Source organism: Pseudonaja textilis, chromosome 1 (assembly GCF_049901715.1).
Source record: "Pseudonaja textilis isolate UNSWEBS1 chromosome 1, rPseTex1.2, whole genome shotgun sequence".
NCBI classification, from domain to species: Eukaryota; Metazoa; Chordata; class Lepidosauria; order Squamata; family Elapidae; genus Pseudonaja; species Pseudonaja textilis.
Window position 1 is genome coordinate 730,535 of NC_141990.1, and position 25,041 is coordinate 755,575.

Below are 25,041 nucleotides of genomic sequence, written 5' to 3' on the forward strand. Positions count from 1 at the left end.
GTTAGGGCCATTGGATGACCCGTGGACTTCAACTCCCAGAAGCCCTAGAGCCTCCCAGGGAATTCTGGGAGTCGAAGTCCGCAGGTCCTTAAAGGAGCCACAGTCGTCCCGTGTTTCCCCCCCCACCCTTCTAAGGCCAATTTGGATCCGCAAATGTTGCCTCTGCACTGGAGGAAGACAGAAGATGCCAAAGGACACTTTTTAGCAAATTCTTTTATTGCTTTGAACTAACGGGAATATATATATGTGTGTGTGTGTGCGTGCACGCACGCTAACATAAACTGTGATACAACATCAACATAAGTGGGGGAGGAAGAAGAAAAACTAAATCCTAAACAGAAAAAACTGCTCAGAATCCAGCAAGGGGATTCATTCTTTCTGCTGGTTGTGCTTTTAAGCAACTTAGGCAAGGATGAGACCACAGGTGTCAAAGGGTTGGGATTTTAAGACCTGTGGACTTCAACTCCCAGAATCCCTAGAGCCTCCCAGGGAATTCTGGGAGTTGAAGTCCACACGGCTTAAAAGTTCCTAGCTTGGACCCCCCCCTGGATTAGAAGGAGCTATTTATTCCATACACCCTGAGTAGCACCCCCAGACCCTGAGCACTGATCCCCCCACCCACACCAAGACCAAGCAGGGACCCCGGCAGAGACCCCCAAAAGGGACTTCCGGTGTGAGTCGGAGGGCAGAACCCACTGCCAAGCAGGGACGCAGCCTGTAAACTGGTAAAAAGACAACTGAAGCCCAATAGTCCTCGACTTACGACTGCAATTGAGCCCTGCTGCTGAGTGAGGCCGTTGCTGAGTGAGTTTTGACCCTTTTCGACGTCCTTTCCTGCCCAGGGTTGCTAAGTGACTCCCTGCAATGCTTCAGCCCACGGCTCTTAAGTGAACCTGGGCTCCCCGTGGACGGTTTAAAAGCCAGGAGAGTTCCTCAACTTACGACCAGAATCAAGCCCCAGATTTTCTGTTGCTCAGCAAGACCGTTGCGAAGTGAATTTTTGCCCCGTTTCATGACCCTCCTTGGCACAGTTGTGTCACTGCCGTTGTTAAGTTAGTCAGCTGGTTGTTAAGTGAATCTGGCTTGGCCCATGGCGGAAGGGGATCGTGGGAGTGGGAGACTGCAGTCCGTCGTAAATACGAGTCGGTTGCCAAGCACCTCAAGCTTAATCACGTGATCACGGGGATCGTAAGTGTGAAAACTGGTCCTAAGTCCCGTTGTAATTCCAAACAATCGCTAAGTCGAGGACTCCCCGTATCAATATCCAAATAGTAGGAAGAAGAGAATGGTCCCATCCTTCGGACCGCCCTGGTCCGATCCTGCTCTGCCAATCTGCCTCTTACAGATGGACAGAGTCAGAAGGGACCTTGTAGGTCATCTAGTCCAACCCCCTGCCCCAAGCACCCTTTCTGACGTTGCTGGTCCCCAAACCCACCCCAAACCCTCCCAAAAATGCACCAGGAGGGCTGGAGAGAAGGAAACCCGGTGCCCACATCCCGCTGGCAGTAACGGGGCACCCGCCTTGAGGGGGGGGTGTCTACAGTGGGGTTCCGACCTGAGGATCCATGCCAAAAAGGGCCTGCCAGGAGCGTCTTGTGGGCACCACTGGGGGCGCTGCACCCCTTGGCAAGGCCGGTGGGGCTCAGCCCCCCCCCCAGGTCACAGTCAAACTCCAAGAAGGCAGCGGGGTCTGCGGGGGGGCTCTGCAGTCGCTGCCAGCCCAGGGCGAAATCGGCCGGTTGCTTCCTGAGGGTGTCGGCATCAAAGCTCATTCCGCGGAAGAAGAGGTGGGCGCGGAAGTGGTGGAGACGGCAGGGGCGGCGCTGAGGGTCCTGGCACAGGAGCTTGGAGGGGAGAGAGGAAGGGAGGGGCGGTTTACCTGGCATCCCCCTGGATCAGGGGTCTCCCACCTGGCCTGAAGCTTGTGGACTCAACTCCCAGATTCAACTTTAAGACTCTCTTCAACTCCCACCTTGAAGAATTCTTTAAGACTTGGGACTTCAACTCCCAGAATTCAACTTGAAGTGGACTTCCCCCAGAATTCAACGAAGACTTGTGGACTTCAGACTTCCTCAGCCAGCTGGCTGAGGTAATTCTGGGAGTTGAAATCTACCGGCCTTAAAGGGGCCGAGATGGGAGACCCCTGGCCTGGTTGATGCTGTCCTAAGTAGGAATTGTTCAGGTGTGGGGCCTTCCTCAATTCTGGGAGGCGGGTGGGGGGGTGTAGATTGGGTGTGTGTGTGTGTGCAAGCTGGCACACTTTCTCCAGCTTAGCCTTAGGACCCCCGTTCAACCCGCCCCGTTTGAAGGCTCCTCTGGCCCCATGTATTTCAGGGGTGAGATTTGGAGGGTGGGGAGAAGGGCGTTCGAGGAGGAGGAGGAGGAGGAGGAGGAGGAGGATGCCAATAGGTGGGGGGCCTCGGAGGGGCCAGTGGGGAAACTCACCTCGCTGAGCAGGAGACGGAGGCTCTGGCTGAGCCCAGCCGGGATGGTGTAGGCGCTGCGTTTCACGCTCCGCAGCATGGCCAGGTGGTCTCGCTCCGGGGGACGGGGAACTGTGGGAGGCAAAGACCCCGTTCACCCCGTGCCCCTCGGGCTACTCAGCCCCCGGACAAGCAGGTGGTCAGCAGACCCCTCCCCTCGACTCCCTGGCCACGGTATTGAGGAAGACCAGCCAGGCAGAAGGCGGCCTTGGCACCGAAGAGGCTTAAACGAACCAGAGTGGAACCGTGACGGCTCAGCCCCTCCTGCACCCCTCTCTCTTTGGCCCTGATCGTAGAATTCTAGGTACCCTGGAGGTCATCCAGCCCAACCCCCCTGCCCTAGGTAAGAGTCCTCATTGTCTGATCTTGAAAACCTGCAGCGATCTCCCATGGCTGGCTGGCTGGTGGTGGAGGCAGGTTCCTGGGGTACCAAGACCCCCCCTCCAATTCCTTACCTGCCCAGTGGCCATCGCAAACAGCAGCACCCCCAGGGACCACCAGTCGGCGGCGTGAGCATACGGACCACCGCTCAGCACTTCTGGGGCTGCCGCAAAGGAAAAGCAGAGGGTCACGGATCTCAGCTGGCCCCCTCCCGGTTGCCCCCTCCCGTCCTCCCGACCCCCTTACCCATGTACTGGAGGGTCCCACAGATGGTGAAGGCTCGCCTGCCCCACGGCAGATGCCGCGAGAGGCCGAAATCGGCCAGCTTCAGGTGACCTGGGCCAGGTGGGGCAGAAAAGAGAGAAAGATCAACGACAGGAAAGTCCTCAACTTATGACCATAACGGAGCCTGACATTTCTGTTGCAAAGCGAGACATTCCTTGGGTTTTCCCCATCTTAGGACCTTTTTTGCCACCACTGTTAAGTGAATCACGGTGGTTGTTAAGTGGATAGCACAGTCCTTAAGCGAATCCGGCTTCCCCACGGCTGCTCAGAAGGTGGCAAGAGGGGATCACATGACAGTCATAACATTTATCGTCATAAATGGGAGTCACTTGCCAAGCATCTGGATTTTGATCACATGACCGCAGGGGAGGCTGCAACGGTCGTTAAGTGTGAAAAACGGTCCTAAGTCACTCTTTTCTGTGCTGTTGTTAGCTCTGAATGGTCACTAAGGGAACCGTTATAAGTTGAGGACCACCTAACTTGACCTGTGGACTTCCAGCTGCCTGAATTCCTGAGCCTTCGAGGTACGACCGTCATACAGCCCACCCACGACGGTCGAAAAGTCTTCACAGTGGTAAAAATGGGTAATGTTAAAAAGTTGCAGCCATCGTTAAACGGACGCTGCGTCGCTAAGCGAAAGCCACAGGCACAGTTTTGCTGGAAAGCAGAAGGACCTGCCCGTTTTTAGCAGAACTTTCCTCAGATGCGCTTACAAGACGCTGCAAACACTCGAGCATCTGTAGTGAGGTCACATGACCACAGAGGGAGCCCAACAGTCAGAGTCATAAGTCCACTTTTGAGGTGGGGGGGAGGGTTGGTCGTAACTTTGAATCATGGCTGGTGTTGTGGTTGGCTGGCAGCCTGTGCAGACGGCAGCGGAATCAGACAGCGGGGAAGAACAGAGACGGGTCCGGGAGTCTGGACTCGGACGAGGGTCCTGCGTCCGAGGCAGAGGTGGGGCCACGACCATCTGGGAGTGGGGGTGCTGCCTCTGGAGCCTGGCTGCAGTGAGGAAGAGGACCCTGGGGAGGCTGTTCCCAGTGCCGCACAGAGCTGCTAGAAGGTGAGAGCAGGTGAAGCAGAAGGGGCGACTCGGAGTAAGGCTGGGAGGCGATTGCCCCTCCCGTAAGGGATAAAGGACAGGCAAAGGTAGAGGAACCTTTGCAGGAAGCAAAGTCGTTCAATTGGCTTCGAGTCATCCTTGAAGCTCTGTGTATTTCGGTTGTTTTTTTCTAGTTCATGTGACACTTCTTGGCAGCACTTCGCAGGGGAGAAAGGTGGGTGCTTATCTCGAGGAACTGTTTTGAGATTCATTACCGGCTGGGGATGAAAATAATTCCCATTGTTGCACTAAAACAAGACTCGTTTTTAAAATAAGCGTGGGCGTAATTAGGGTCTCAGAATCCTTGGTCAGAACAGCTGGGGTCTCTCTGAATGGGCTGGACCAGGGATCCTGGGCGGTGGGAGTCCTCCGGTGGTCAAGTCGGCATAATTCCCAAGGGGCTCCTGGCCGAAGGGGGAGGCTCTGCTTTTGCCGCCCGTGCGTGGGGAGGGAGGGAGGGAGAGAGAGAGAGAGAGAGAGAGAGAGAGAGAGAGGAGTCCCTCTTCCAGTCCGGAGCACGGACTTCCTGGGCTGGAGAACAGCTGGTTCAACAGCTGGTTTAAGACCGGCGGCATCCCGGCATCACGGGGACCGGCCACGTGCCTCCCACAGCTTTTCCCGCTGCCAGACTGGGATTCCACTTACTGCCCGTCCCTGCAGCTGAGTCGGCCCTCTCACAAGGCCCCCAAATGAGGCTGGGGGGCCAGCCGAAGCCCCCTCCCCTCCTCCCTCCCGCCCCCCGCCGCTTCCCCACCGTTACCTTGTTCATCCAAAAGGATGTTTTCCATCTGCAAAGAAAGCAAAAAGGAAACCTGAGTCCGAAAGAAGCAACGGAGCCCAGATTTCATTTCCTCCTCCTCCTCCTTGTGGGGCCGAGAATGAAACCAAGGCAGGGCGATTGGTTGGTCAAGGGCTGCCAGCATTGGGGGGGCTGGGGGGGAGGCAAGTGTTTTGCAGCCAGTTGAGAAGGAGGCTGCCCTCCTGCCCAGCCCCTGGGACCACTCCAGGAAACGAGGGGAGGGGGTCCCGTACCTTGATGTCCCTGTGCACGATATCCTGGTTGTGAAGATAGGCTGCAAAGGGAAACAACATTGTTAAAGGAGAATATTTGTAGCTCAGGGTTGAAATGAGTGTGGTTGTATTCTTGTAAGACGTCTCATGACCCAGCTAAGGAGCATCATCAGTCCTACAAGGGAGCGGGGTTTGGGGAGAAGTGGAGGAGGAGAAGGAAGATGATGAAGAGGAGGAGGATGGCGGCTATGGGGTCCTTGGTGCTTTTTGAGCTTGGCTGTTTCCTTGCAGATGTTTCATGACCCAACTAGGGAACATCATCAGTGCTGGAAGGGAGGAAGGTTTGCATGAGAGGAGGAGGGGGAGGAGGACTGCGGGGTCCTTCGTGCTTTCTGATTTGGATTGTTTCCTTGAAGACGTTTCACGACTGAACTAGGTAATGTCATCAGTGTTACAAGGGAGGGGGATTTGCCCTCAATTGACTTTTCTTTACTATGATGATGATCCCTAGATGGGTCACGAAACGTCTGCAAGAAAACCACCCAGCTCAGAGCGCCCCGTAATCCCAGCCTCTTCCAGATGTCAGGGAGCTGTGGTGGAACTTCAAAAGTCACCACATCGCCATGGTCATGGGATCCGAATTTGGGGTGCTTGCCAAAGAGCCCGCAGTTATGACCAGTCCGGCATCCGAGGATCAACTGATTGCCAGGGGCGACTTTCCCAGCCAGCCCAAAGTCCATCCCAAGTGAAGACGGCCTGATTCCGTTAACAAATGCAATGATCTGTTTAACAGCTGCGGCACAGGAGGTTGCAAAATGGGGCAAAACTCACTTAGCAACGGTCTCAGCTATTTCAGTAGGAAATTTGGGGGCCATGTGAGGACTAGCTATATGCCGTCCGCTTCTGGCAATTGATTTCTATGATGAATGTATTTTTATGATGACCGCGATCCCAATTTATCACTTATAGCTTTTATGTACAATGAGAGCTTATGCACTGAAGACAAATTCCTTGCGTGTCCAATCACACCTGGCCGATAAAGAATTATATTATTATTATTATATTATTATTTATGTTTGTATTAAGCGCGGTGCAGCGGTAGCCTAGAGGCAGAGCACTTCCCAATCAGGAGGCTGTGAGTTCGGTCCTAGTTAGGGGCAGCTGAGAATATATCTGCCGAACAAAACTCCATATCGGTGACAAGAAGAGCATCCGGCCATTCCAACACTCTGCTAATTCCGTTCAGTTGCCCAGACTACCCCTTGCAAGGGATTATGGGGTCATTAAATGAAGATGATGAATGCTTGTATTAAGTGGGGCTGCACCTCCAGAGGGCACTGCCATTGGCACTGCCCCACTTAATACAATAAATGGTTTATAATACCCTTCGTTATACTAAAAGGTTTAGAATAGCAGGTAGATAACCAGCATAAAAATAAGGATATGGGGTTGAGGTCTGGGGCAGCCCAGAGAGGGGGAGGGGGCTTGCATTGCAGCCTCTGGGGCAGGCCCTCACTCACCCAACACCAGCACCAGCTCCGTGGCGAAGAGTCGGAGGGCGCCTTCGGCCAAGGGTCCCGACGATTTCCAAAGCGTGAAGAGGTCGCCGGAGCTGCAGTAGCTGCACACTGGAAGGCATGGGGTGGGGGGAGAACAGAGACCCCTCACTCGAGAGGCCTGGCAGCTCATCCTGCTCATGGCCCCCCCCCCCCCATTGCAAAAGGCTGAAGGACAATCTGCAGACCGGGCGGGGGGGTGTTGCAGGATTGGCCGAATGGAGGGAGAGGAGGGGAAAGGAGATTTATGGCTGCACAAAGCAGGAAATAATCTTTATGATCCCAGCCAAGCGGGGTGGGGGTGGGGGGCTGTGGAAGGGGGAGGGGGGAACAGACGCAGGAGCAGAGGGACATTGAAGAGGGGGGTCTCTAAGCTACCTAAGCCCCCCCTGCCCCCCACCCCCAGGCAGCTGCTCACTCACTAATGAAGAGATGGTGCTTCCCCTGCCAGCTCTCTCCTAAACAGTGGAGGAACGGGTGGTGCACCTGCCTCTGGGGAAGGAAGAGAAAGGGGGTGGGGGTCAGGAGCCAGTCAGACTTGTGGGGGAGGGGGTTCACTACCTTGGGGAGGGGGTGGCTGTGTAGAATGAGGCTGGGGGCTTCAAGAAAATGTTATCATTGGAATTTAATTCTTGCAACCTGCAGGGAACGTTGAAATGCATATATATATATGAAATACGGGAGTTTTAGCACCCGGGGTCTGGTAAATTCGCACACGTGGCACCGCTCTCTTCTCCCTGCCTTGGTCACCCCCTGACAGAGTCGCCTTTCACACTCAGAGAGAGGCAACAGAGGTTTAATAAGTTCACTAAATCAAAATAAAAGCTATCAAATAATAAAGCCTTGTTGATGAGCGATCGATTTCAATTATGCGCCATCGGATTTCTAGTCCGGCCTTAGGCCTGAAAGCCGGCTGGGTGACTTTGGGTCAACCACCAGGAGGCTGGAGAGTTCTAGTGCTGCTTTAGGCCCCAGCCTCCCCACCCCATCAACCCCCGAAAACCCCCAGCCCCACCCCCTGTCACCCCTCCCCCGAAAACCCCCAGCCCCCCACCCCGTCACCGCCCCCCCCCAAAAGACCCCCAGCCTCACCTGGATGCTGACTTCCTCTTTGCACTGCCTCACGCTGTCCCTGCGCAGCACCTCCACTTTGGGCACCACCTGTGGGGGACACAGGGGAGAGGGGGGGCGGTGAGAGGGGCCCGGGAGTTCTGGGGTGGGGTGGGGTGGGGGGGGTGGGGGGGAGGCGGAAGGGGGTCCCACCTTCAGCGCAAAGACCTTCGCTTGGGAGCTGTCCAGCACTTTCAGGACGGTGCCAAAGGCGCCCTTGGACAGGAAGCCCAGAACCTGGAGGGAAAGAGAGAGAGGCGAAGGGGTGAGGGCGCAGCCCCTCCCCACCCCACCCCCACGAGACCCCCCACCTCCTGCACCCGGGCACCCACCTTGAGTTGCTTCTGCAGTGGAGGCTGGACGGGAAACTCGGGCAGGAAGAGCGAGGCGTGGGGGGCGGCTGGCCACGCCTCCCCGCCCTCTCGGGGGTCTCCCCATCCCCCTGCGCCAGCTCTCCCTTTGGGGGGCTTCGGGGGCCCAGGGCCTGCTCCAGAGTCCCACCCAGGTGGGAGAGGAGGCGCTTCCAGCTTCGTGCCCACAAAGCGTCCGGCAGGGCACCCGTGCCGTGGCCCTGCGGAGGGGACAGGGGTGCGTGAGGGGCTCTGCCTGACGTGGGACCCCCCCAACAAGGGTCAGCGGGAAAGAGAAACCCCCACTCCCCCCCACCCCATAACCTGCTCCCACCCTGCCCGTCTTTCAATGGGCCGTCGTGTTTGGGAGGTCAGGATTCCCGCAGTGACCCCCCAATTAAATCATCCGTCTCTTCCAAACCTCCCAAAGGATTTATTGGCAGTTAACATGTCAGCACTGCTTGATTGCAGCTGACTCTCGAGGCACATCATTCACTGTCACCCTTGACCCTGGTTCCCCCCTCCCCCAACCCCTGAGTGTGTCCTAATTCATATCCTCCAATGGGACACGTCCATAGTCATCAGTCAGGCTCTCCAGTTCGAATTTTGCCCGGCACAAACTTCAGTCCCCTAGTTACTATCTTTGAAAAAAAAACATTGATGGAATGCACTTTCGATTTCCAAGCTGCCGCACTGCTCCCTGCTCCCTTTCTGTTATGGCAGCTCTAAAAAGACCGCAGCGATATTTGGTGAGTCGACATTGGATTTTGCATTATTAGCTTGCATTTTTAATTTATATAGTTTTTATTTTTTATGATTGCAAAACACCAAGAGTTATCTTGAGGTAAGATGGGGAGGCCTATACATTTTATCATTATTATTCTTATTCTTATTCTTATTATTATTATTATTATTACTACTACTACTACTATTATGTTGTTGTTTTATTAATACAGACTGACAATGTTCTGGAACACAATACCCCGGATATCACGATTGTGGAGAAGAAAAAAGTGTGGATCATCGACATTGCCATATCTGGTGACAGGAGGATCGACGAGAAACAACTTGAAAAAATCACCAGATATCAGGACTTGAGAATCGAACTGCAGAGACTCTGGCATAAACCGGTGCAGGTGGTTCCAGTGGTACTGGGCACACTGGGTGCTGCTGTGCCTAAAGACCTAGGCAAGCACTTAAAGACAATTGGCGCTGACCAAATCACCATCGGTCAGCTGCAGAAGGCCACCTTACTGGGATCTGCTCGCATAATCCGCTGATACAACACGCAGTCCTAAACACTTGGGAAGGGTTTGACTAGTGATTTCTGATACGAAACCCAGCATAGTTATCTCGTTTGCTATATATACTGTCATTTTTGTGTATAACACTAACAACAACAACAACAACAATAATATTAATAATAATAATAATAATAACCACCACCACCACCCTACTTGGAACAGCTTATATCCTCCAATGCTACCTGAACAGTTCCTAGGTTCTTGGTTAGGACTCGAGCTTTTGAGCTACCAACCAGCCTGTGTGTCTTGTGTGCAGCTTGAGGTGGGTGAGGGTTGTTGCAGGGACTCAGAAGGTCATCCAGTCCAACCCCGTCAGCCTCTGCTGGGAGATTCCACCTGCAGGTGTCACGACTGCAAAATCTCCCTCCCCTCCCCCCAGCCCTGATCTCCCTGCCTACCTGGCAGGGCTGTTGTGAGGCTGAAAGGGAGGGAGGAAATCATAGAATAACAGAGTTGGAAGGGACCTTGGAGGTCATCTAGTCCAACCCCCCTCCCTACTCAAGCAGGGGGAGTTTATTCCAAATATTAGACCAGGGAAGGGAGGCAGGGAAAACCAACCACCCGCCCACCTGGGGGGCGTGGGGGGGCTCCAGGCCAAGCGAGCTGGAGGGGCGCAGAGCAGAGCCCCGCAGAGGAGGCGGGATCCAGCGGGGCAGCGCAACCTCGGAGGAACGAGGGAGCCCCTCTCGGTTCCCCCCCCGCGCAGAGCCCACGGGCGGACTCCAAATCCCATCCTCTTCCCAGCCGCCCAGGGTAAGGAGACCCCTCCCCCGAAGCCCGCCCGGGGGTCTTTCTGGAGGGCCAGGAGGGGCTCAGCCCCCCGCAGGCGCCCCTTCCCTCAACGCCTCCCCCCGAGGGAGTCCCCTCCCCCGGCCCTCCCCTCTTTATCCGGGCGGGCGGAGGGTGGTCTCGCTTTACGTCCCCCCTCGCCCCCCCGGGCATGGAGCCCCCACCCCACTTGCGGTGCTCCCCCTCCTGCAGCTGAGCCACCCCGGGGGAACCCCCATTTTCCACGGCGGGGTGGAGGGGGTTGTTGATCCGCGACCCCCTCCCCATTTGGGGGCCGCGGAAGCCGCTCCGCACGTGCTCCGCCGGCCTTACCCGCAACTTCGGGGGGAAGCCCCGCTCGGCCGGCTCCGCGGCGGGGTGGCTGCCCGCGGCCCCCATCTGGGCTGCGGCCGGTGGGCGCCCTGGGAGGAGCGGAGGCCCCGCGGTAATCCCGTTTACGTAACCCCCCCGCCGCCCCGCTCCGCTAATCCCCCGGCGGCAGCCCTCGGCCACGCCCCTTATGCAAAACCCAGGTGGTGCGCCCCGCCCCGCCTCCTCCTAGGCTCCGCCCCTGCTCGGCATTCAAGACGTTCCCGCGGCTGGGAAAACCCGCCCAAGAGGCGTGGCCTTTGCGGAGCTCGCACCGGATTGGCTGCGGGAAGCCAAGCCGCACCCACCCACCGCTCTTTTGCATAATGCCTCCTGCCCCGCCTCCAAATCCCCGGTGGCGCCCGCGGGCGCAGGCTCCGCTCTCCTTCGCTTCGCTTGGACTACAATGCCTTTGGCTGGGGCCGATGGGACCTGCAGTGCAACGTCTGGATGCTTGGCTGGAGACTCCCGAAGGCACCTCTGGGTGGGAAAGGTGCAAGCCTCACCTGGGCAGAGTCCGGTGGTGTTTATGCAAAGGGCGGGGGGCGGGGGGAACAGCCAATAAAAGGAGAATATTTGTAGCTGAGGGCCGGACTGGGGGGTCCCCGCTGCTCTCTGGGCTGGGCTGCGTTTCTTGGCAGACGTTTCGTGACCCAACTAGGGAACATCTCCAGTGCTGCAAGGGAGGGTTTGAGGAGGAGGAAGGGAGGAGAGAGGAGGAAGAAGGGAAGAAGGTGAAGTGGGAGGAGGAGGAAGAAGAGGAGAAAGGAAGGAAGAAGGGTGGAAGATGTTGAAGTAGCAGGAGAGAGGAGGAGGAAGAGAGGAAGGAAGGCAGGAAGAAGGTGAAGTAGAAGAATGAAGAGAAGGAGGAGGAGGGAAGAACGGAAGATAGTGAAGGAGGAGGAGGAAGAGAAGGTGGACGAGGGAAGAAGGAAGGAGAAGGTGAAGTAGGAGGAGGGAGAGGAGGAGGAAGAGAGGAGGAAGAAGAGGAGAAAAGGAGGGAAGAAGGTGAAGGAGGAGGAGGAGGAAAGAAGAGAAAGGAAGGAAGAACGATGGAAGATAGTGGAGGAGGAAGAGGCGGCGGAGGAGGGAAGGAAGGAGAAGGTGAAATAGAAGGAGGGAGAGGAAGAAGAGGAGAAAAGGAGGGAAGAAGGTGAAGTAGAAGGAAGAGGAGGAGGAGGAGGAAGGAAAAGAACCCCCCCAAACCCAAGGATGATGGAGGAGAGGGCCAGGGGCTCCCCAAGGCCTCCGAAGAGCCCGGCTCACCCCACCAAGCAGCATCCCTTGAATCAGGGGTCCCCAAACATGGCCACTTTTTAAAGGCTGGTGGACTTCAACTCCCAGAATTCTCCAGGCAGCACCTCTGCCTCAGAGGAAAGAAGGGGCCGCACTCAGGCGGAACTCCTTTTGAGTCTGGGGTCTGCTCCCTCCACCCCCCAAGGAGCCCCCGCACACCTGGGCTGAACCAAGAAGAGGAGCCGAGGGAGGCACCAGGCCCCTTCCTGGCCGAGGACCCCTTAACCCCCGAGGGGGCTGTCACAAGGCGGGCAGAGGGCTGAATGCGCAGGGGGGCCGTTTCCTTTGCATTGGCACAGGGGGGCCTCAAATGGCGACCACAATCGGGCCCCAGATTGACCTAGAGAAACCTGTTGAGTTCTGCCTGTTGTGTGACTTTTCTTGCCACCGTTGTTAAGTGAGTCACTGCAGTTAAGTTAGTAACATGGGTTAAGGGCATCACTGCAGTTGTCACATGGTCGTTAAGTGAATCTGGCCTCCCCCCTCCCCCACTGCTTGTCGGAAGGTCACTAAAGGGGGATCAGGGACGCTGCGACAGTCACAAGTATGAACCAGTTACCAAGGGTCTGAATTCCGATCATGTGACACACACACACCCCGGGAGGCTGCTGCGATGGTCACAAGTGTGAAAAACAGTCATACGTCACTTTTCCCAGTGCTGTTGTCACTTGAGATGGCCACTAAATGGATATAAGTCGAGGACTGTTAATATGTGGAAACTACATGTTGTAAGTTACACCTGAGAAAATGAAGAACGGAAGAGATTCCATGTTCATCCGATAGCTGACCTGTGCAACGATTACCAGACAGTTATATAAGTGGATCTAATGAACACATGATGTTTGGTCACTTGTTACGTTTCGAAAGTAAAATGTCAAGTTCTTGGCTGGAATAGCGGTTTGTAATGTTGGCTTACAGATACAGGTGAGAGACGCTGGGTCACCCTGAGCCAGCAGAAACCTCTTAATGATCCATTGTGCTTGGATGGACATAACAGGAAGACACGGCCGTGAGAACGAGGGTAGTTTCCAAGGACAAGGAAACAGGTGTTACGCTACAATAATAGGGGAGATATGTAGCTTGGGTAGAGTGTGAACCCAGGAAAGGGGCAGAGACTGTATATTTGAGCCTGTATATAAACCCCGGCCCTCCTGGGGAAAATGGTTTCTGTCCACGGACAGAATTCCCTTTGGCAAAACCTTCATAATGAAACTTTTTCATATTGTTCACGTGTCTCTGGCTGTTCTTTAATTTTTATGCGCCGGCTGCCTCCACCCCAGCAGCCTTTTCTAGCTCAGAGGTGGAAAAGCGTGGCGGCTGAGTCCCAGCAGCCTTGAGTGAGGGGGCTTGGAGAGTCCCCTGCACTGACCCCCGTCCATCTGTGGATGGTCCCCCTGGCCCGCTTAGAGCTTTGGATCTCCACACGGCTCTCGGCTGCAGAAGACGGGCAGTCCTCGACTTGCGACCACAGCTGAGCACCAAAATTGATATTTGTTTCATTGTTGCTGAGCGAGACGTTAAGGGAATTCTGGCCCATTTTACGACCTTTCTTGCCACGGTTGTTAAGTGAATCTTGTTTCCTCGCTGACTGGGCTTGTCAGAGAGGTAGCAAAAGGGGATCATGAGACCCCCCGGGGATGCCGTGGCTGTCATAAATGTGAATCTGAATTTTGATCACCTGACTGCAGGAATGCCACAACGGTCGTTAAGTGTGACAAGCAGCCCTACGACGCTTTTTTTTTCAGTGCTGCTGTGACTTTGGATGGTCACTGAACGAGGACTGCCTGTGGCTGACCACCCAACGCACAGAAAAGTGGTTGGACTAAGTCCTGCCCTTTGAAAGAGGGACAATTGTAAAGAAGAACCCGGAGAAACACTCTGTGCATGCTCAGGAGCCCTCCGGCTGAGGGGGCCAAGGGAGCTTCAGAGGCAGCTGTTTTCAGGTCAGCCAATTAAAAGGCCCAAATAGCCCCCCCAGAGTTGGGTGGGGAACCCTGAGCCTGCCTCCCACCCTCTGGGCTGCCTTCGAGCCCCCCTCAGACACATGGGGGGGGTCACTAAGACACAGGATGCGTTGGATTTCGGGGGAGGGTTGGACTGAAGCCCTCCAAGGGCCCCTTAAGGCTGCAGGAGGGGGAGTCTGGGGGCCGGCACCCCCTGGCAGATTCAGGGCTGCGGGGGAGGGGGAAGAGGAATCACGACAGGAGGCGGCTCCAAATGATAAACTCTGTTATTTAAACTCTCCCCCCCCCCCGAGGGCCCCCCACTCTTCTCCGCCTGGTCCTTCCCGCCAGCGCTTGGGGCCCTCGGGGCCCCGTCAGTCTCCGTCCAACGCCCAGCCTGCAGGGCCTCCTCCTCCTCCTCCTCCTCTTCCCCGAGAGCGCCTGCAGGCCGGGCTCCGGCGTGGCAGCGGCGGCGGCTGCGTCCGGCTCACTTGCGCCGGCTGAAGATGGACTTCTTGCTGGGGTTCTTCTCGCCCACGCTCAGGCCGATGAGCAGCCGGGCTTTCTCGTCCTCCTCCTGCTGCTGGACCGGCCCCTCCAGCTTGCTCTCCTGCCGCGGCCCCCGGGACTCCGTGCCCACCGCCGGCTTCAGGCGCAGCTTCTCCTTGATGACCTGGGAGGGGGAGGGGAGGGGAGGGAGAAAGGAGGATGCGAGAAAGAGGAAAAGGAAGGAGGGAGGGAGAGGAAGGAAGGAGGGAGGGAGAGGAAGGAAGGAGGGAGAGAGAAGGAAGGAGGAGGAGAGGAGAAAGAAGGATGCAAGAAAGAGGAAAAGGAAGGAGGAGGAGAGGAGGAAGGAGGGAGGGAGAGGAAGGAAGGAAGGAGGGAGGGAGAGGAAGGAAGGAGGGAGGGAGGGAGGAAGGAAGGAGGAGGGAGAGGAAGGAAGGAAGGAGGGAAGGAGGGAGGGAGAGGAAGGAAGGAGGGAGGGAGGAGAAGGATGCGAGAAAGAGGAAAACGAAGGAGGGAGGAAGAGGAAGGAAGAAGCAAGAAAGGAAGGAAGGAGAGAGGGAAGGAGGGAAGGAGAGGAAGGAAAGAAGGAAGAGGAAGGGAAGGAGGCAGGAGGTAGAAAGAAGGGACGGAAGAAAGGAAGCGGGAAGGAAAGAAGGAAGAAGAAGGGAAGGAGGCAGCAGTGATAGAAAGGAGGCAGAGAGGGAGGGAGGGAGGAAGGATGAGAGGAAGGGAGGGAAGGAGGAAAGGAGGGAGTTGGCTTTCACCCACTTTCTCCCCATCCCAGGGAATGTTATCTCCCATAATCCCATAATCCCATAATCCACAGCCAGAAGCATCGGGTACCACAGCCGGCATTAAGGGCGCCATCCCTGCAACGCCTGTCAGCTGAGTACCAGGGACAGGTGGTGGTTCTGGAGCCTCAGGCCCAACTCCAATGCCTGGCCTGGAGGGTGGGCTTCGTTGCCCCCCCCCATGGCGTCCCCTGCTCCCAGCCCCCTTGCCCCCCCAACCTCACCTGGGCCACCAGGGCCTTTCGGCTGTCCCGCTTCACCGCCATGGCAAAATCCAGCCACGTCCAGGTGTTGTTGTGGTACTCCAGACACGGCAGCACCAGGTTGAGATCCCCCCAGTCCACGCTGTTCTTCTCCCCCTGCAGTGACGGGGGGGAGGGGGCAGGAAAGAGGAGGGTATTCAGAAGCCCCCGAACTCTTTTCCTAGCGGCCCCCACCCCAGACACTGACCCAACCGCTGTCTCTCCAACAAAGCAATCCTGGGCAACTGACCGCCACAAGATGGCGGGAGGGAGGGGAGAACCCAATGGGGCCTCTGACTAGGCAGACCCCCGACTGCCCCCCCCCATGACCCCGCCCCATACGCACCTTGTAGCTGACGCAGAGGGGCACCTGGGGGATCTTGATGTAGATGAAGGAGTGGTTCATGGCCGCTCGCTCCTTCATCTTGTCGATGTCGTCCACTGGGTACTGGGGAGGAGGGCGGGGCGGGAGAACGGCCGTTAGAGCCAGCCCAGCGTCCCCCACCTCGTCCCCAGTGTCCCCCGGCTTTCCTGGCAAGGCTGCCGCAGGAGGGAGACACCCCCACAAACCAGGCCGTGACAAGCCCCGATTTACAAATTCATTTAGTGACCGTTCCAACTTGCGATGGCACCGGAAAAAGGGACCGTGTTTCACACTCACGACTAGGGTCACGTGGACTGATCCCCCCTTGTGGGACCTTCGGAGGAGCCACACTGGCAGAGGAATTCGCTTAACGGACCGTCTTGCTAAACTTTTATAACGACGGCAGGGATTCGCTTAAGAACTGTGGCAAGAACGGTCGTGAAAGGGGCAAAGCTCACTTAACAACGGCCTTGCAAAGCCGGCCTGGGAGAGGAAGTCCGCCAGGCCGAACGTTGCCAAGGTGGGAGACCCCTGCTCTAGGGCACTTCCCGAGGGTCTCTCTCGGAGAAGGGGAGGACACCGCTGGGCACGGAGGAAGCAAGACCCTGCACACACACACACACACACACACACACACACGCCTCCGACCTCGGGGTGCTTCGCTTGGCCAAGGGCCAAGAAGTCCCCGAGCGGCGGCTACCTCAGGTGTTTTGCGGAAGGAGCGCCTGACCCCCGATGTCCGGTTCAGCCCTTGGCCCATGCCCTTCCCGGAGCCCAGCGAGTCTTCCGAGACCATCAGCTGACGCGGCTTGACCACCGGCATACCTGCGCGTCCAGGAGAAAAACTCCCGTCAGATGAGGAGAGCCCAACTCACGGGTAGCCCCCCACCCTTTGACGGGGCATTCGGTTTTGCAGCTACTACGATTGTCGGCCGGGCAGGGACAAAAACAGCCCAAAGAGTGACGATTGAGAAGCCTCGTCGGTCAATCGGAGCGCTGGTGGACAGTTGGCTGAAATGGCAGAATTTGACTATTTTGATGACAGGAAAAGAATAATAATAAGGACTTCTGTTTCCGCAGGGAAACCGCTTCTGAACTTTCTGCTTGGAGTGGAAAGGAATGAAGCTCTGATTTTGGGGTCTCCCACTTGAACCCCTTTAAGACTGGTGGACTTCAACCCCCAGAATTCCTGGCTGGGAAACTCTGGGAGCTGAAGCCCCCGAGTCTTAAAGCGGCCAAGCGGGGAGACCCCTGGATTAGACTGACAGATCCTTAGAAAGGGCTGGCTCACATTATGACGATGATGATGAAAAAAGCAAATCGTGCCGATTCGATGTGAATGTCTTATCTGAAGCCAACGTATCTTTTCCTTTTCGTTCTTATCCTCCCTCGCTTCTCTTCCCCACCGTTTTCCTTTCGTATTTGGCATCTCATTTTATTTTATAACCCCATAAAAATATTCAATGCTGATTCACGGCTAGCTTACCAGGGCAAACACTTAACCACTTAATGGCCACCCATCAACACTACTAAATTTAAATCTACACACAGTCAGGCATGACATTCCCTGCGGAGGGGGATCCAGCACAACTCGGAGGACTCAAACCTCCGGTCCCCGTGACCGATCCAGATTGGATCCTGCGATATTATCCTGGGACACGTACCCTGTTTCCCCCGAAAATACGAACCATCCTGAAAGTAAGACCTACCTTGATTTCTACACATGCGCCCAAGAGAAGCCCTACCCCCAGAATAAGCCCTAATTAAGACCCCACCCACTCCAGAATGGACGGGTAACAATTAAGCCAGGGTGGGCATGCGGAGTGGCGGAGTTGCCCTACTACTTACCTTTGGGCAGGTGTAGCCAGGCCTCGCACACCCCGACACCTGCCTTGCCGGCCCATTTCTTCTGCAGCCAGCAAGGCTTTCTGAAGGCTGATGACAAAGCTCTGGATCGATCCTGAAGGGTGCAGAGGCCTTCAGGAGAGCCTTGCTGGCCACAGAAGGAGGAGTTCCGGAAGGCCTTTGACAGCGAAAAGGAGGCCAAGTGTGAAGCCCGCAATCAAGGTTAGCCAGTGGATGGCATCCCCCCAAAATAAGACCTGGTGCCTTTTTTTGGTGACAAAAAAATATATAAGACAGGGTCTTATTTTTGGGAAAACATGGTAGATTTTGCCTCCGTTCACATCAAAACTCCCAGCTCCCACAGCTCTTCCCCCTCCCCCCCCCAGGACGGAGCTGGGAAGCGTGCAGAGAGAGGCGCAAGGCAGCCTCCTTTGGAGGGGTGGGGGCTGGGGGTGCCCTTCCCGCTCACCCGTGGTCACCAGCTTGGACTTGTCCTCTTCGTCGCCCACTTCCTCCTCCTCCACGTTGCGTCCGGGGAAGAAGAAACCCATCATGCGTTGGAAGAACTGGTGGGTCAGCTGGATGGTCAGCGGCACCACGTTGACCTGGGGTTTTTTTTGGGGGGGGGAGGAGGGGGCACGGAGATTAGGCTCCCCACGTGCAAAAAGGGGAGGGAGGGCTCAGCCCTCCACCCAGCCCCGCTCACCTCGAAGTGCTCCTTGATGGAAATGCCGCCCACGGGCGGGCGGACCTTGCTGAAAATCCGCAGGGCCAGCTGGCGTCCCGACTGGCAGGCACTCTGGGGCCGCAGGACTACCTGGCGGGGGGCATACCAGAGGTCAAAATTCCCCCTCTGCAGGGGGGAAGCCCCCTCCTTGCTTGTACGCCCTCTTAAAACCTGTGGTGGGATCGACCCTGAGCCCCCAGACCCCATGGTCACAGGGGGCCAAACGCATGATGAGCTGGAGCAAATCCTCGATTCGAGGTGGCACAGGAGACAACACCAATATTTAATCAAAGGGAAGGGCTGCCCCTTATCAGAGGCGCCTTGGGTAAAGTGTAGGAATCTCCAGGCCAATCACCTTAGAGCAACAGTTCCATGCAGAGCATCCAACCCGGCCTTGGCGGGGTTCGCAACTCTACATTCTATATCTGCACTCAAATTGTTTTTGCTTTATACAGGTCACCTTCAAGGAGTGAGAGGAGCCGAATGTCAACTCATCGAACATTCCTAGGCCTGTATTAGTCGTTGTCATAAAAAAAGGGGGGGAGGAAGACAATCGGGGAGAGCCGTGCAGCAGTTTTGAAGCGGAGGTACATTCCAACTCTTTATCTTTAAAAGATTGTAGCTAAACTACCGGAGCTTTTGCCCCACGAATATATTGAATTGGAGAATGTGATTGATGACACCCAGCTCAGTTGGAAAATCTGATTTATGACATCACCGGGAGGGTGGGGCGGAAAACAGGGTCACAGGGGACTGTGAATGACGTAGGCCAGATTTGGCTTCATACAGGGCAGGGCCAAGGTGTCGCCTCTAATGAATCCTTTGAAGTTTTTTGAAGTTTGGCTCGAGCATCACGATTTCATTAGGGCAATGGCTGGAATCTTGACACTCTAGGACAGGGATCAGCAACCCGCGGCTCTGGAGCCACATGTGGCTCTTTTGTTCCTCTGCTGCGGCTCCTGGTCACCGGTCGGGCCACAATTTTCTGGTTGGGGGGCGGGGGAAGCAAGGAGACTCTATGGCAAGGGGAGGTTTTCTGGTCGGCTCCACAGTTGAGAGGGCTTTCAGTTAGGGCAGGTAGAGGAAGGAGGAGACTCTATGGTGGGGGAACTGGACTTCCGGTCAGCTCCAGAATTGAATGGGGAGGAGGGGGGGCTTCTGGTTAGGACCTTTGTGCTCTTGGGAGTGTTTAAGATTGCCGACCCTGGGCTAGGACCACTGGCCGTGGGAGCGGGTCCGTGCTCTGAGCTGGCTGTCTGGCTCCCGGACGTTTTGTTACCCAACTGGATCCGGTGGGCCACCCACCTTGTAGACGGCGTTGGGCAGCAGGTTGTTCATGGTCACCCAGCCTAGCTCCAGGAGATGCTCGGCTGTGTCGTCCGACTTGTTTACCTGCAAGAAGAGGAGGGGGGGGTCGAATTATTCCCCAAGGAGCCCCTGAAGGCAGGACAAGACGCAACGGAGGGAAACTCACCAAGGCGAGCGAAGCAATTTAGAACGAAGGAGAAAAACTCCCTGACAGTTAGAACAATTAATCAATTAAATCGTAGGCTCCCCCGAAACTGTGAATGCTCCAACGCTGGAAGATTTTAAGAGGCGGATGGAAAGTTATCAAGGAGAGAAGCAACCTGGAATTAATTCTGAGCAAGGGGTTGGACTAGAAGACCTCCAGGGTCCCTTCCAACTCTGTTATTCTCTATTCTGTATTCTTCCTAAAAGAGGGAACAATGAAACAGTGGAATGATTTACCTCCAGAAGTTGTGAATGCTCCAACAAAATCTTTTTTAAAAAAGATGTTGGATAACCATTTGTCTGAAGTGGTGTAGGGTTTCCTGCCTAGGCAGGGGGTTGGACTAGAAGACCTCCAAGGTCCCTTCCAACTGTTATATTCTTTTCGTTTTTAAATAATATCTTTATTACACATTTTCCAAATGTTTTACACCGCATTTCCATTTTTTGACAGTACATCAGAGTCGGCTTCTTATTTATTTACATAATAATACTTTCATTTTCATTGTCAGTTCCTGGTATATTTCTCTACTCGTACAATTATATATTTACCTTTTTATAATTATATATATATACATACACATACATACACACACACACACACACACACACACACATTTCCTGCATTTCTGTCTGTTTTATTCTTTTAAGAGGCTGGAGTGGTCAGCAGCCGCCGCCGAAGCTGGAGCTGGCTTGGCTCAGCTGCAGAATTCAAATTTCTTAACAACCGGTTCTGTGGGTGTGGCTTGGTGGTCATGTGTCTGGCTGGGCATGGTTTGTATGTAAATCTTGTAAATTATGTAAATATTGATATATTTTTTTTATAAAAGAAGGAGCAACATTTACCCCAAATCAGGCAAGGCAGGCAGGCAGATTGAGTTGCTCACAGAATCACAGATTCACTCAGAGATCTACCATTCTGCCATCGGCTACCTGAGTCTGCACTGAATAATAGAAGCTTCAGGCTCAGCTCTGCTTGTAGATTAGCTAGAAAGCAAGAAATCCAATGATTTCCTACTTCCTAGCTAATCAAAATCTCCCGGCACAGCAGAACAGCTGATGGTCGGGGTGAAAAACACAGGAAGAATAGCAACTTAGCAGGCAAGTTGGATGGCGCGCATGCCAGGTAAGGCAGGGCTCTCCAACCTTGGCCACTTTAAGACTTGTGGACTTCAACTCCCAGAGTTCCTCAGCCAGCTTTGCTGGCTGAGGAACTCTGGGAGTTGAAGTCCACAAGTCTAAAGTGGCCAGGTTGGAGAGCCCTGAGGTAAGGAGTAAGTGGGCGGGGTGTGGCGGGGCCAGCCAGGCGCACGATTTTCCGGTTCTCTGAACTGGGCAGAATCACAACAACCGGTTCTATAGAACCGGTCTGATCCGGTAGAATCCCAACCCTCGGACCTTGCTGTACAGGAAGCGCTGCAGCTCCACCTCCGCGATGCCCAGCTGCCCGTCCTCTTCGGTCAAGCGCCAGCGGGCCTGGGCGAAGTAGAACTCGGTCCGCCGAGCCACACTGACGTCCTCCAGCTGTTTGCGCAGCTCCATTTTGTTGGCTCTCTGCAGCTGGAAGTCCTTGAAGCACCTGAGGGAAGAGGGGCGGACGCCTGCTTAGCGATGCCAAAGGGACGGCGGCACGGAAAGAAGGGACTTACGACCCTTCTCCACGCTTACGACCGTTGCAGCAGCGTTCCCCGTGATCACGTGGTCCGAATTCAGAGGCTCGGCAGCCGACTCGTGTTTATGACGGTCACGGCACCCCGATCGGCTTTTGTGATCTTCAACAATGGGGGGGCCAGGTTCACTTAAGAACCGTGTGACTAACGGGAAGAGGCGCAAGGTTTTGTTAAGTGAATCTGTGGCAAGAAATGTGAAATGGGGCAAATCTTTGGCTTAGCAAGATATATTTTTGGGGCTCAACTACAGTCGTAACTCGAGGACCACACCTGGAATACTGTCCCCAATTTTGGTCATGATACTACAAAAAAGGATGTTGAGACTTTGGAAAAAGTGCAGAGAAGAGCAACAGCTAAGAGGATCGAAGGCCTGGAGGCTAAAACGTATGAAGAACGGTTGCAGGATTTGGGCTTGGCTCGTCTAGAGAAAAGGAGGACTGCGGGGACGTAACGGTATTTGAGGGGCTGCCCCCCAAAAGAGGGAGTCAAGCTATTCTCCAAAGAAGAAAAAGAAAGAAAGAAAAAGAAAGAAAAAGAAAGAAAAAGAAAGAAAGAAAGAAAGAAAGAAAGAAAGAAAGAAAGAAAGAAAGAAAGAAAGGAAGGAAGGAAGGAAGGAAGGAAGGAAGGAAGGAAGGAAGGAATCCGACTGTTTAATTAAAGAGCACCTGAAGGCAGGACAAGCAACCTATGAAAATTAATCCAGGAGAGAAGCAACCTGGAATTAAGAAGAAACTTCCAAACAGCTCGGAAAATTAACCAGTGGAACTGCTTGCTTCCAGAAGTTGTAAATGCCCCATCACAGAGCCCAGACAGTTCTCCTGTTGAGCAGGGGGCTGGACTAGACGACCTCCAAGGTCCCTATCCTTACGATTTATACGGACTGTTTCCTAGTATGATTTGATTGCTTATTTGTACCCTATGACTATTATGAAGTGTTGGACCTGATGACGAAGGTCTCTTTTCTTTTATGCGCACTGAGAGCATTTGCACCCAAGACAAAATTCCTTGTGGGTCCAACCACACTTGGCCCATTAAAGGAATTCATTCCTTCTCTCTAAAGTCCACCTGTGTGTGCATCCTACCCCATTGGGTGTGACAGCCCAATATAGTCCAACGTCCATCTCCAGAGCCCCGAGGCCCTGTTGGGTGGGTGGTGTTAGGAATATGAGTCACCTAACAGGTATTCGGGTTAGAAATATATAAACCAGGATAAACATTTTAAAACTGTAACTTTAAGAAAATGCAAAACTGTAATGAGGTGTGGTTTCCATAAGATGGAGCCAGAAACCTGGGTTGTCTTAGTCTGAGTCTCAGAAGAGAGTGTGTCTGAGTATCTCTGTTTCCTTCTGTTGGAAAGTATTGCCATTCCTGCATTTCTTCTAATTGACTGATATTACTGGATTTAACGTAAGTCTGACACTGAACTGTTTTTTGACACTGGACTTTGATATTTGGATTATCCCTGGATTGAAAACTGACTGATTTTACCTCTGAATGACTTTGGACTGCTTATTTTGGACTTTGCTTAACGTTTCTGGAAGTAAAAACCTACATTTCCTGTACAATGTATCTGTGTGCTGTCTGTGTATTATTCAAACACTACTCTCAAATACATCTCCCTGTACGCGCTCATTCTCCTAACGGGGAATTACCTCAACAGGTGGGCTCCCTTGCGGGCTGTCCTCGGGTAGCAGAAGCAGCAGCCAGGCCTCCCCTTGTCCGGAACCCCCCTTCCCCTCCCCTCCCCCTCCCGAAAGCTCCCCTCACCTGATCAGGATGTTGAGGTCCTCACTCTCCTGCTGCAGGGTGGCCTTCTCCTGGCTCAGCTGCTGCTGCAGTTTCTGGTTGTGCTCCAGCAGCGACTCGTTCCGCCCGTCATCCTGCAGGGACTGGGGAGAGAAGGCGGGAGGGGTGGGGTCACCCATAGGGCTCCCCAAGAAGCCCCCTCCCCTCCCCCATCCCTGGATCACAACCCCCTCCCCACCTTCATGACCGAGTACATCTGCTTCTCCAGCAGCCGGATCTGGGCTACGTGCTGCCGGACGGCCTCCTGCAGGTGGAGGATGCTACTACGCTGCTCCTCCGGGTTGCTGGAGATCTCCAGCTGGAAACGGACCCGCTGCTTCTTCTCACTGTGCTCCTGGGGAGGTGGGGGTGGGTGGAGAAGGAAAAAAATACTAGCAACAGGTACAACGCCCTTAATAATGCACGCATGGACCGCGGCAAGAATGGTTGACGCACAATACTGGAAAAATCAGAATACGCCCCCGAAAGGAGAGGCAATAAGGAAAATAATGATGTGTGCAGAACCTGATAGACCAGTGGTCCCCAACCTTTTTTGTGCCACGGCCCGGTACCGGCATCACAAAATCATCCGCGGCCCGGTACCGGCATCAGCGCGCATGGCAAGGCAAGCCGAGCGACCGGCCAGCCAGCCGTCCCCGCTTCTCCCGCCACCTTCAACTCCTCCTTTGTACCTGCGTCGATGGGCTTCGCGACGGCTTCGGACGGCTGCTCAGCTCGCCTTGCCATGCGTGCTGAAAGAATCCTCGCGCCTTAGTTTTGTTGAAGCCGCCCCTCGATGAAACTAAGGCGCGAGGATTCTTCAGCACCCAAACGCCGCTTTCTACCCGGAAAAGCTCACCGGAAGCACTTTTTCATCAAAACAAGATGGCGGTGCCCAGCAAACCGGCGGCCCGGTAGAAATTGTTCCACGGACCGGTACCGGTCCGGGGACCGGTGGTTGGGGACCCCCGTGATCGACCACTGATTTCTAACCTTTTTTGGCACCGTGTGCCCAAAGGACGTACATGGGCATCCCCATAATGCAAGGCACATACGCGTGTCCCCCCCCGCATGCACGCGCGACGTCCCCTGTGCATGTGTATGCATGCTCCACCCCGAATGCGCAGCAGAGACCGAAAGACCAGCTAGCGGGTGGGAGGTGCGTGTGCGTGCATGCACGGAAGAGCTGAGCCGGGGTGACGGCTCGTGTGCCCACAGGGCGGGCTCTGCGTGCCGTCTCCGGCAGGCGTGGCCATAAGTTGGCCACTGCAGTGACAGGCTAACTTTAGAAATGAAAAGTAAGGGGGAATTCGGAATATTAAATGATACTTGGGACAAGTTTTATCTGTGGCTGCAAAAAAAATAAAGGTGGAGGGAAGGTTGGAACCGAAACAACTAAGGAGGATTGGAAGCAACACGTAACTGTCGTACCGATAAGGTACAACGTTATTGTTGATGGGTTTAACAACATGAACGTTAATGGGCTTGATCACCCCAGAGGTCTCCAAGCTTGGCAACTTTAAGACTTGTGGACTTTTATTGCTGATATTACAAGTATTTCACCCGACTCTCTTGCCTTGTCTCTGGAAACGGCCGGTAAAGAGACCCCTGACTTTCCCCTCAATTTCCTCCCACGACTGGAG

General features: G+C 54.8%; 2 protein-coding genes across 2 annotated transcripts in view; both read right to left on the minus strand.

Annotated features, from left to right (window-relative positions):
- Positions 1-227: 227 nt before the first annotated feature.
- On the minus strand, positions 228-10,807 carry RSKR (ribosomal protein S6 kinase related). Its single transcript, XM_087922811.1, is given in 13 exon segments — positions 228-1,844; positions 2,446-2,579; positions 2,842-3,027; positions 3,111-3,200; positions 5,012-5,039; positions 5,284-5,324; positions 6,783-6,890; positions 7,241-7,310; positions 7,911-7,979; positions 8,082-8,165; positions 8,261-8,331; positions 8,334-8,499; positions 10,684-10,807. Coding segments are annotated over 13 exon segments (1,602 nt in total). The 5' UTR covers positions 10,750-10,807; the 3' UTR covers positions 228-1,355.
- A 3,424-nt stretch (positions 10,808-14,231) lies between these two features.
- The window catches only part of BLTP2 (bridge-like lipid transfer protein family member 2), a 46,450-nt gene continuing 35,640 nt past the window's right edge, over positions 14,232-25,041 (minus strand). Inside the window, 10 exon segments of the mRNA XM_087924110.1 lie at positions 14,232-14,631; positions 15,481-15,615; positions 15,845-15,946; positions 16,563-16,687; positions 18,177-18,312; positions 18,414-18,524; positions 19,740-19,826; positions 21,342-21,522; positions 23,381-23,502; positions 23,598-23,753. Of these exon segments, the coding sequence (XP_087780236.1) occupies positions 14,446-14,631; positions 15,481-15,615; positions 15,845-15,946; positions 16,563-16,687; positions 18,177-18,312; positions 18,414-18,524; positions 19,740-19,826; positions 21,342-21,522; positions 23,381-23,502; positions 23,598-23,753 (1,341 nt within the window). The 3' untranslated portion in view covers positions 14,232-14,445.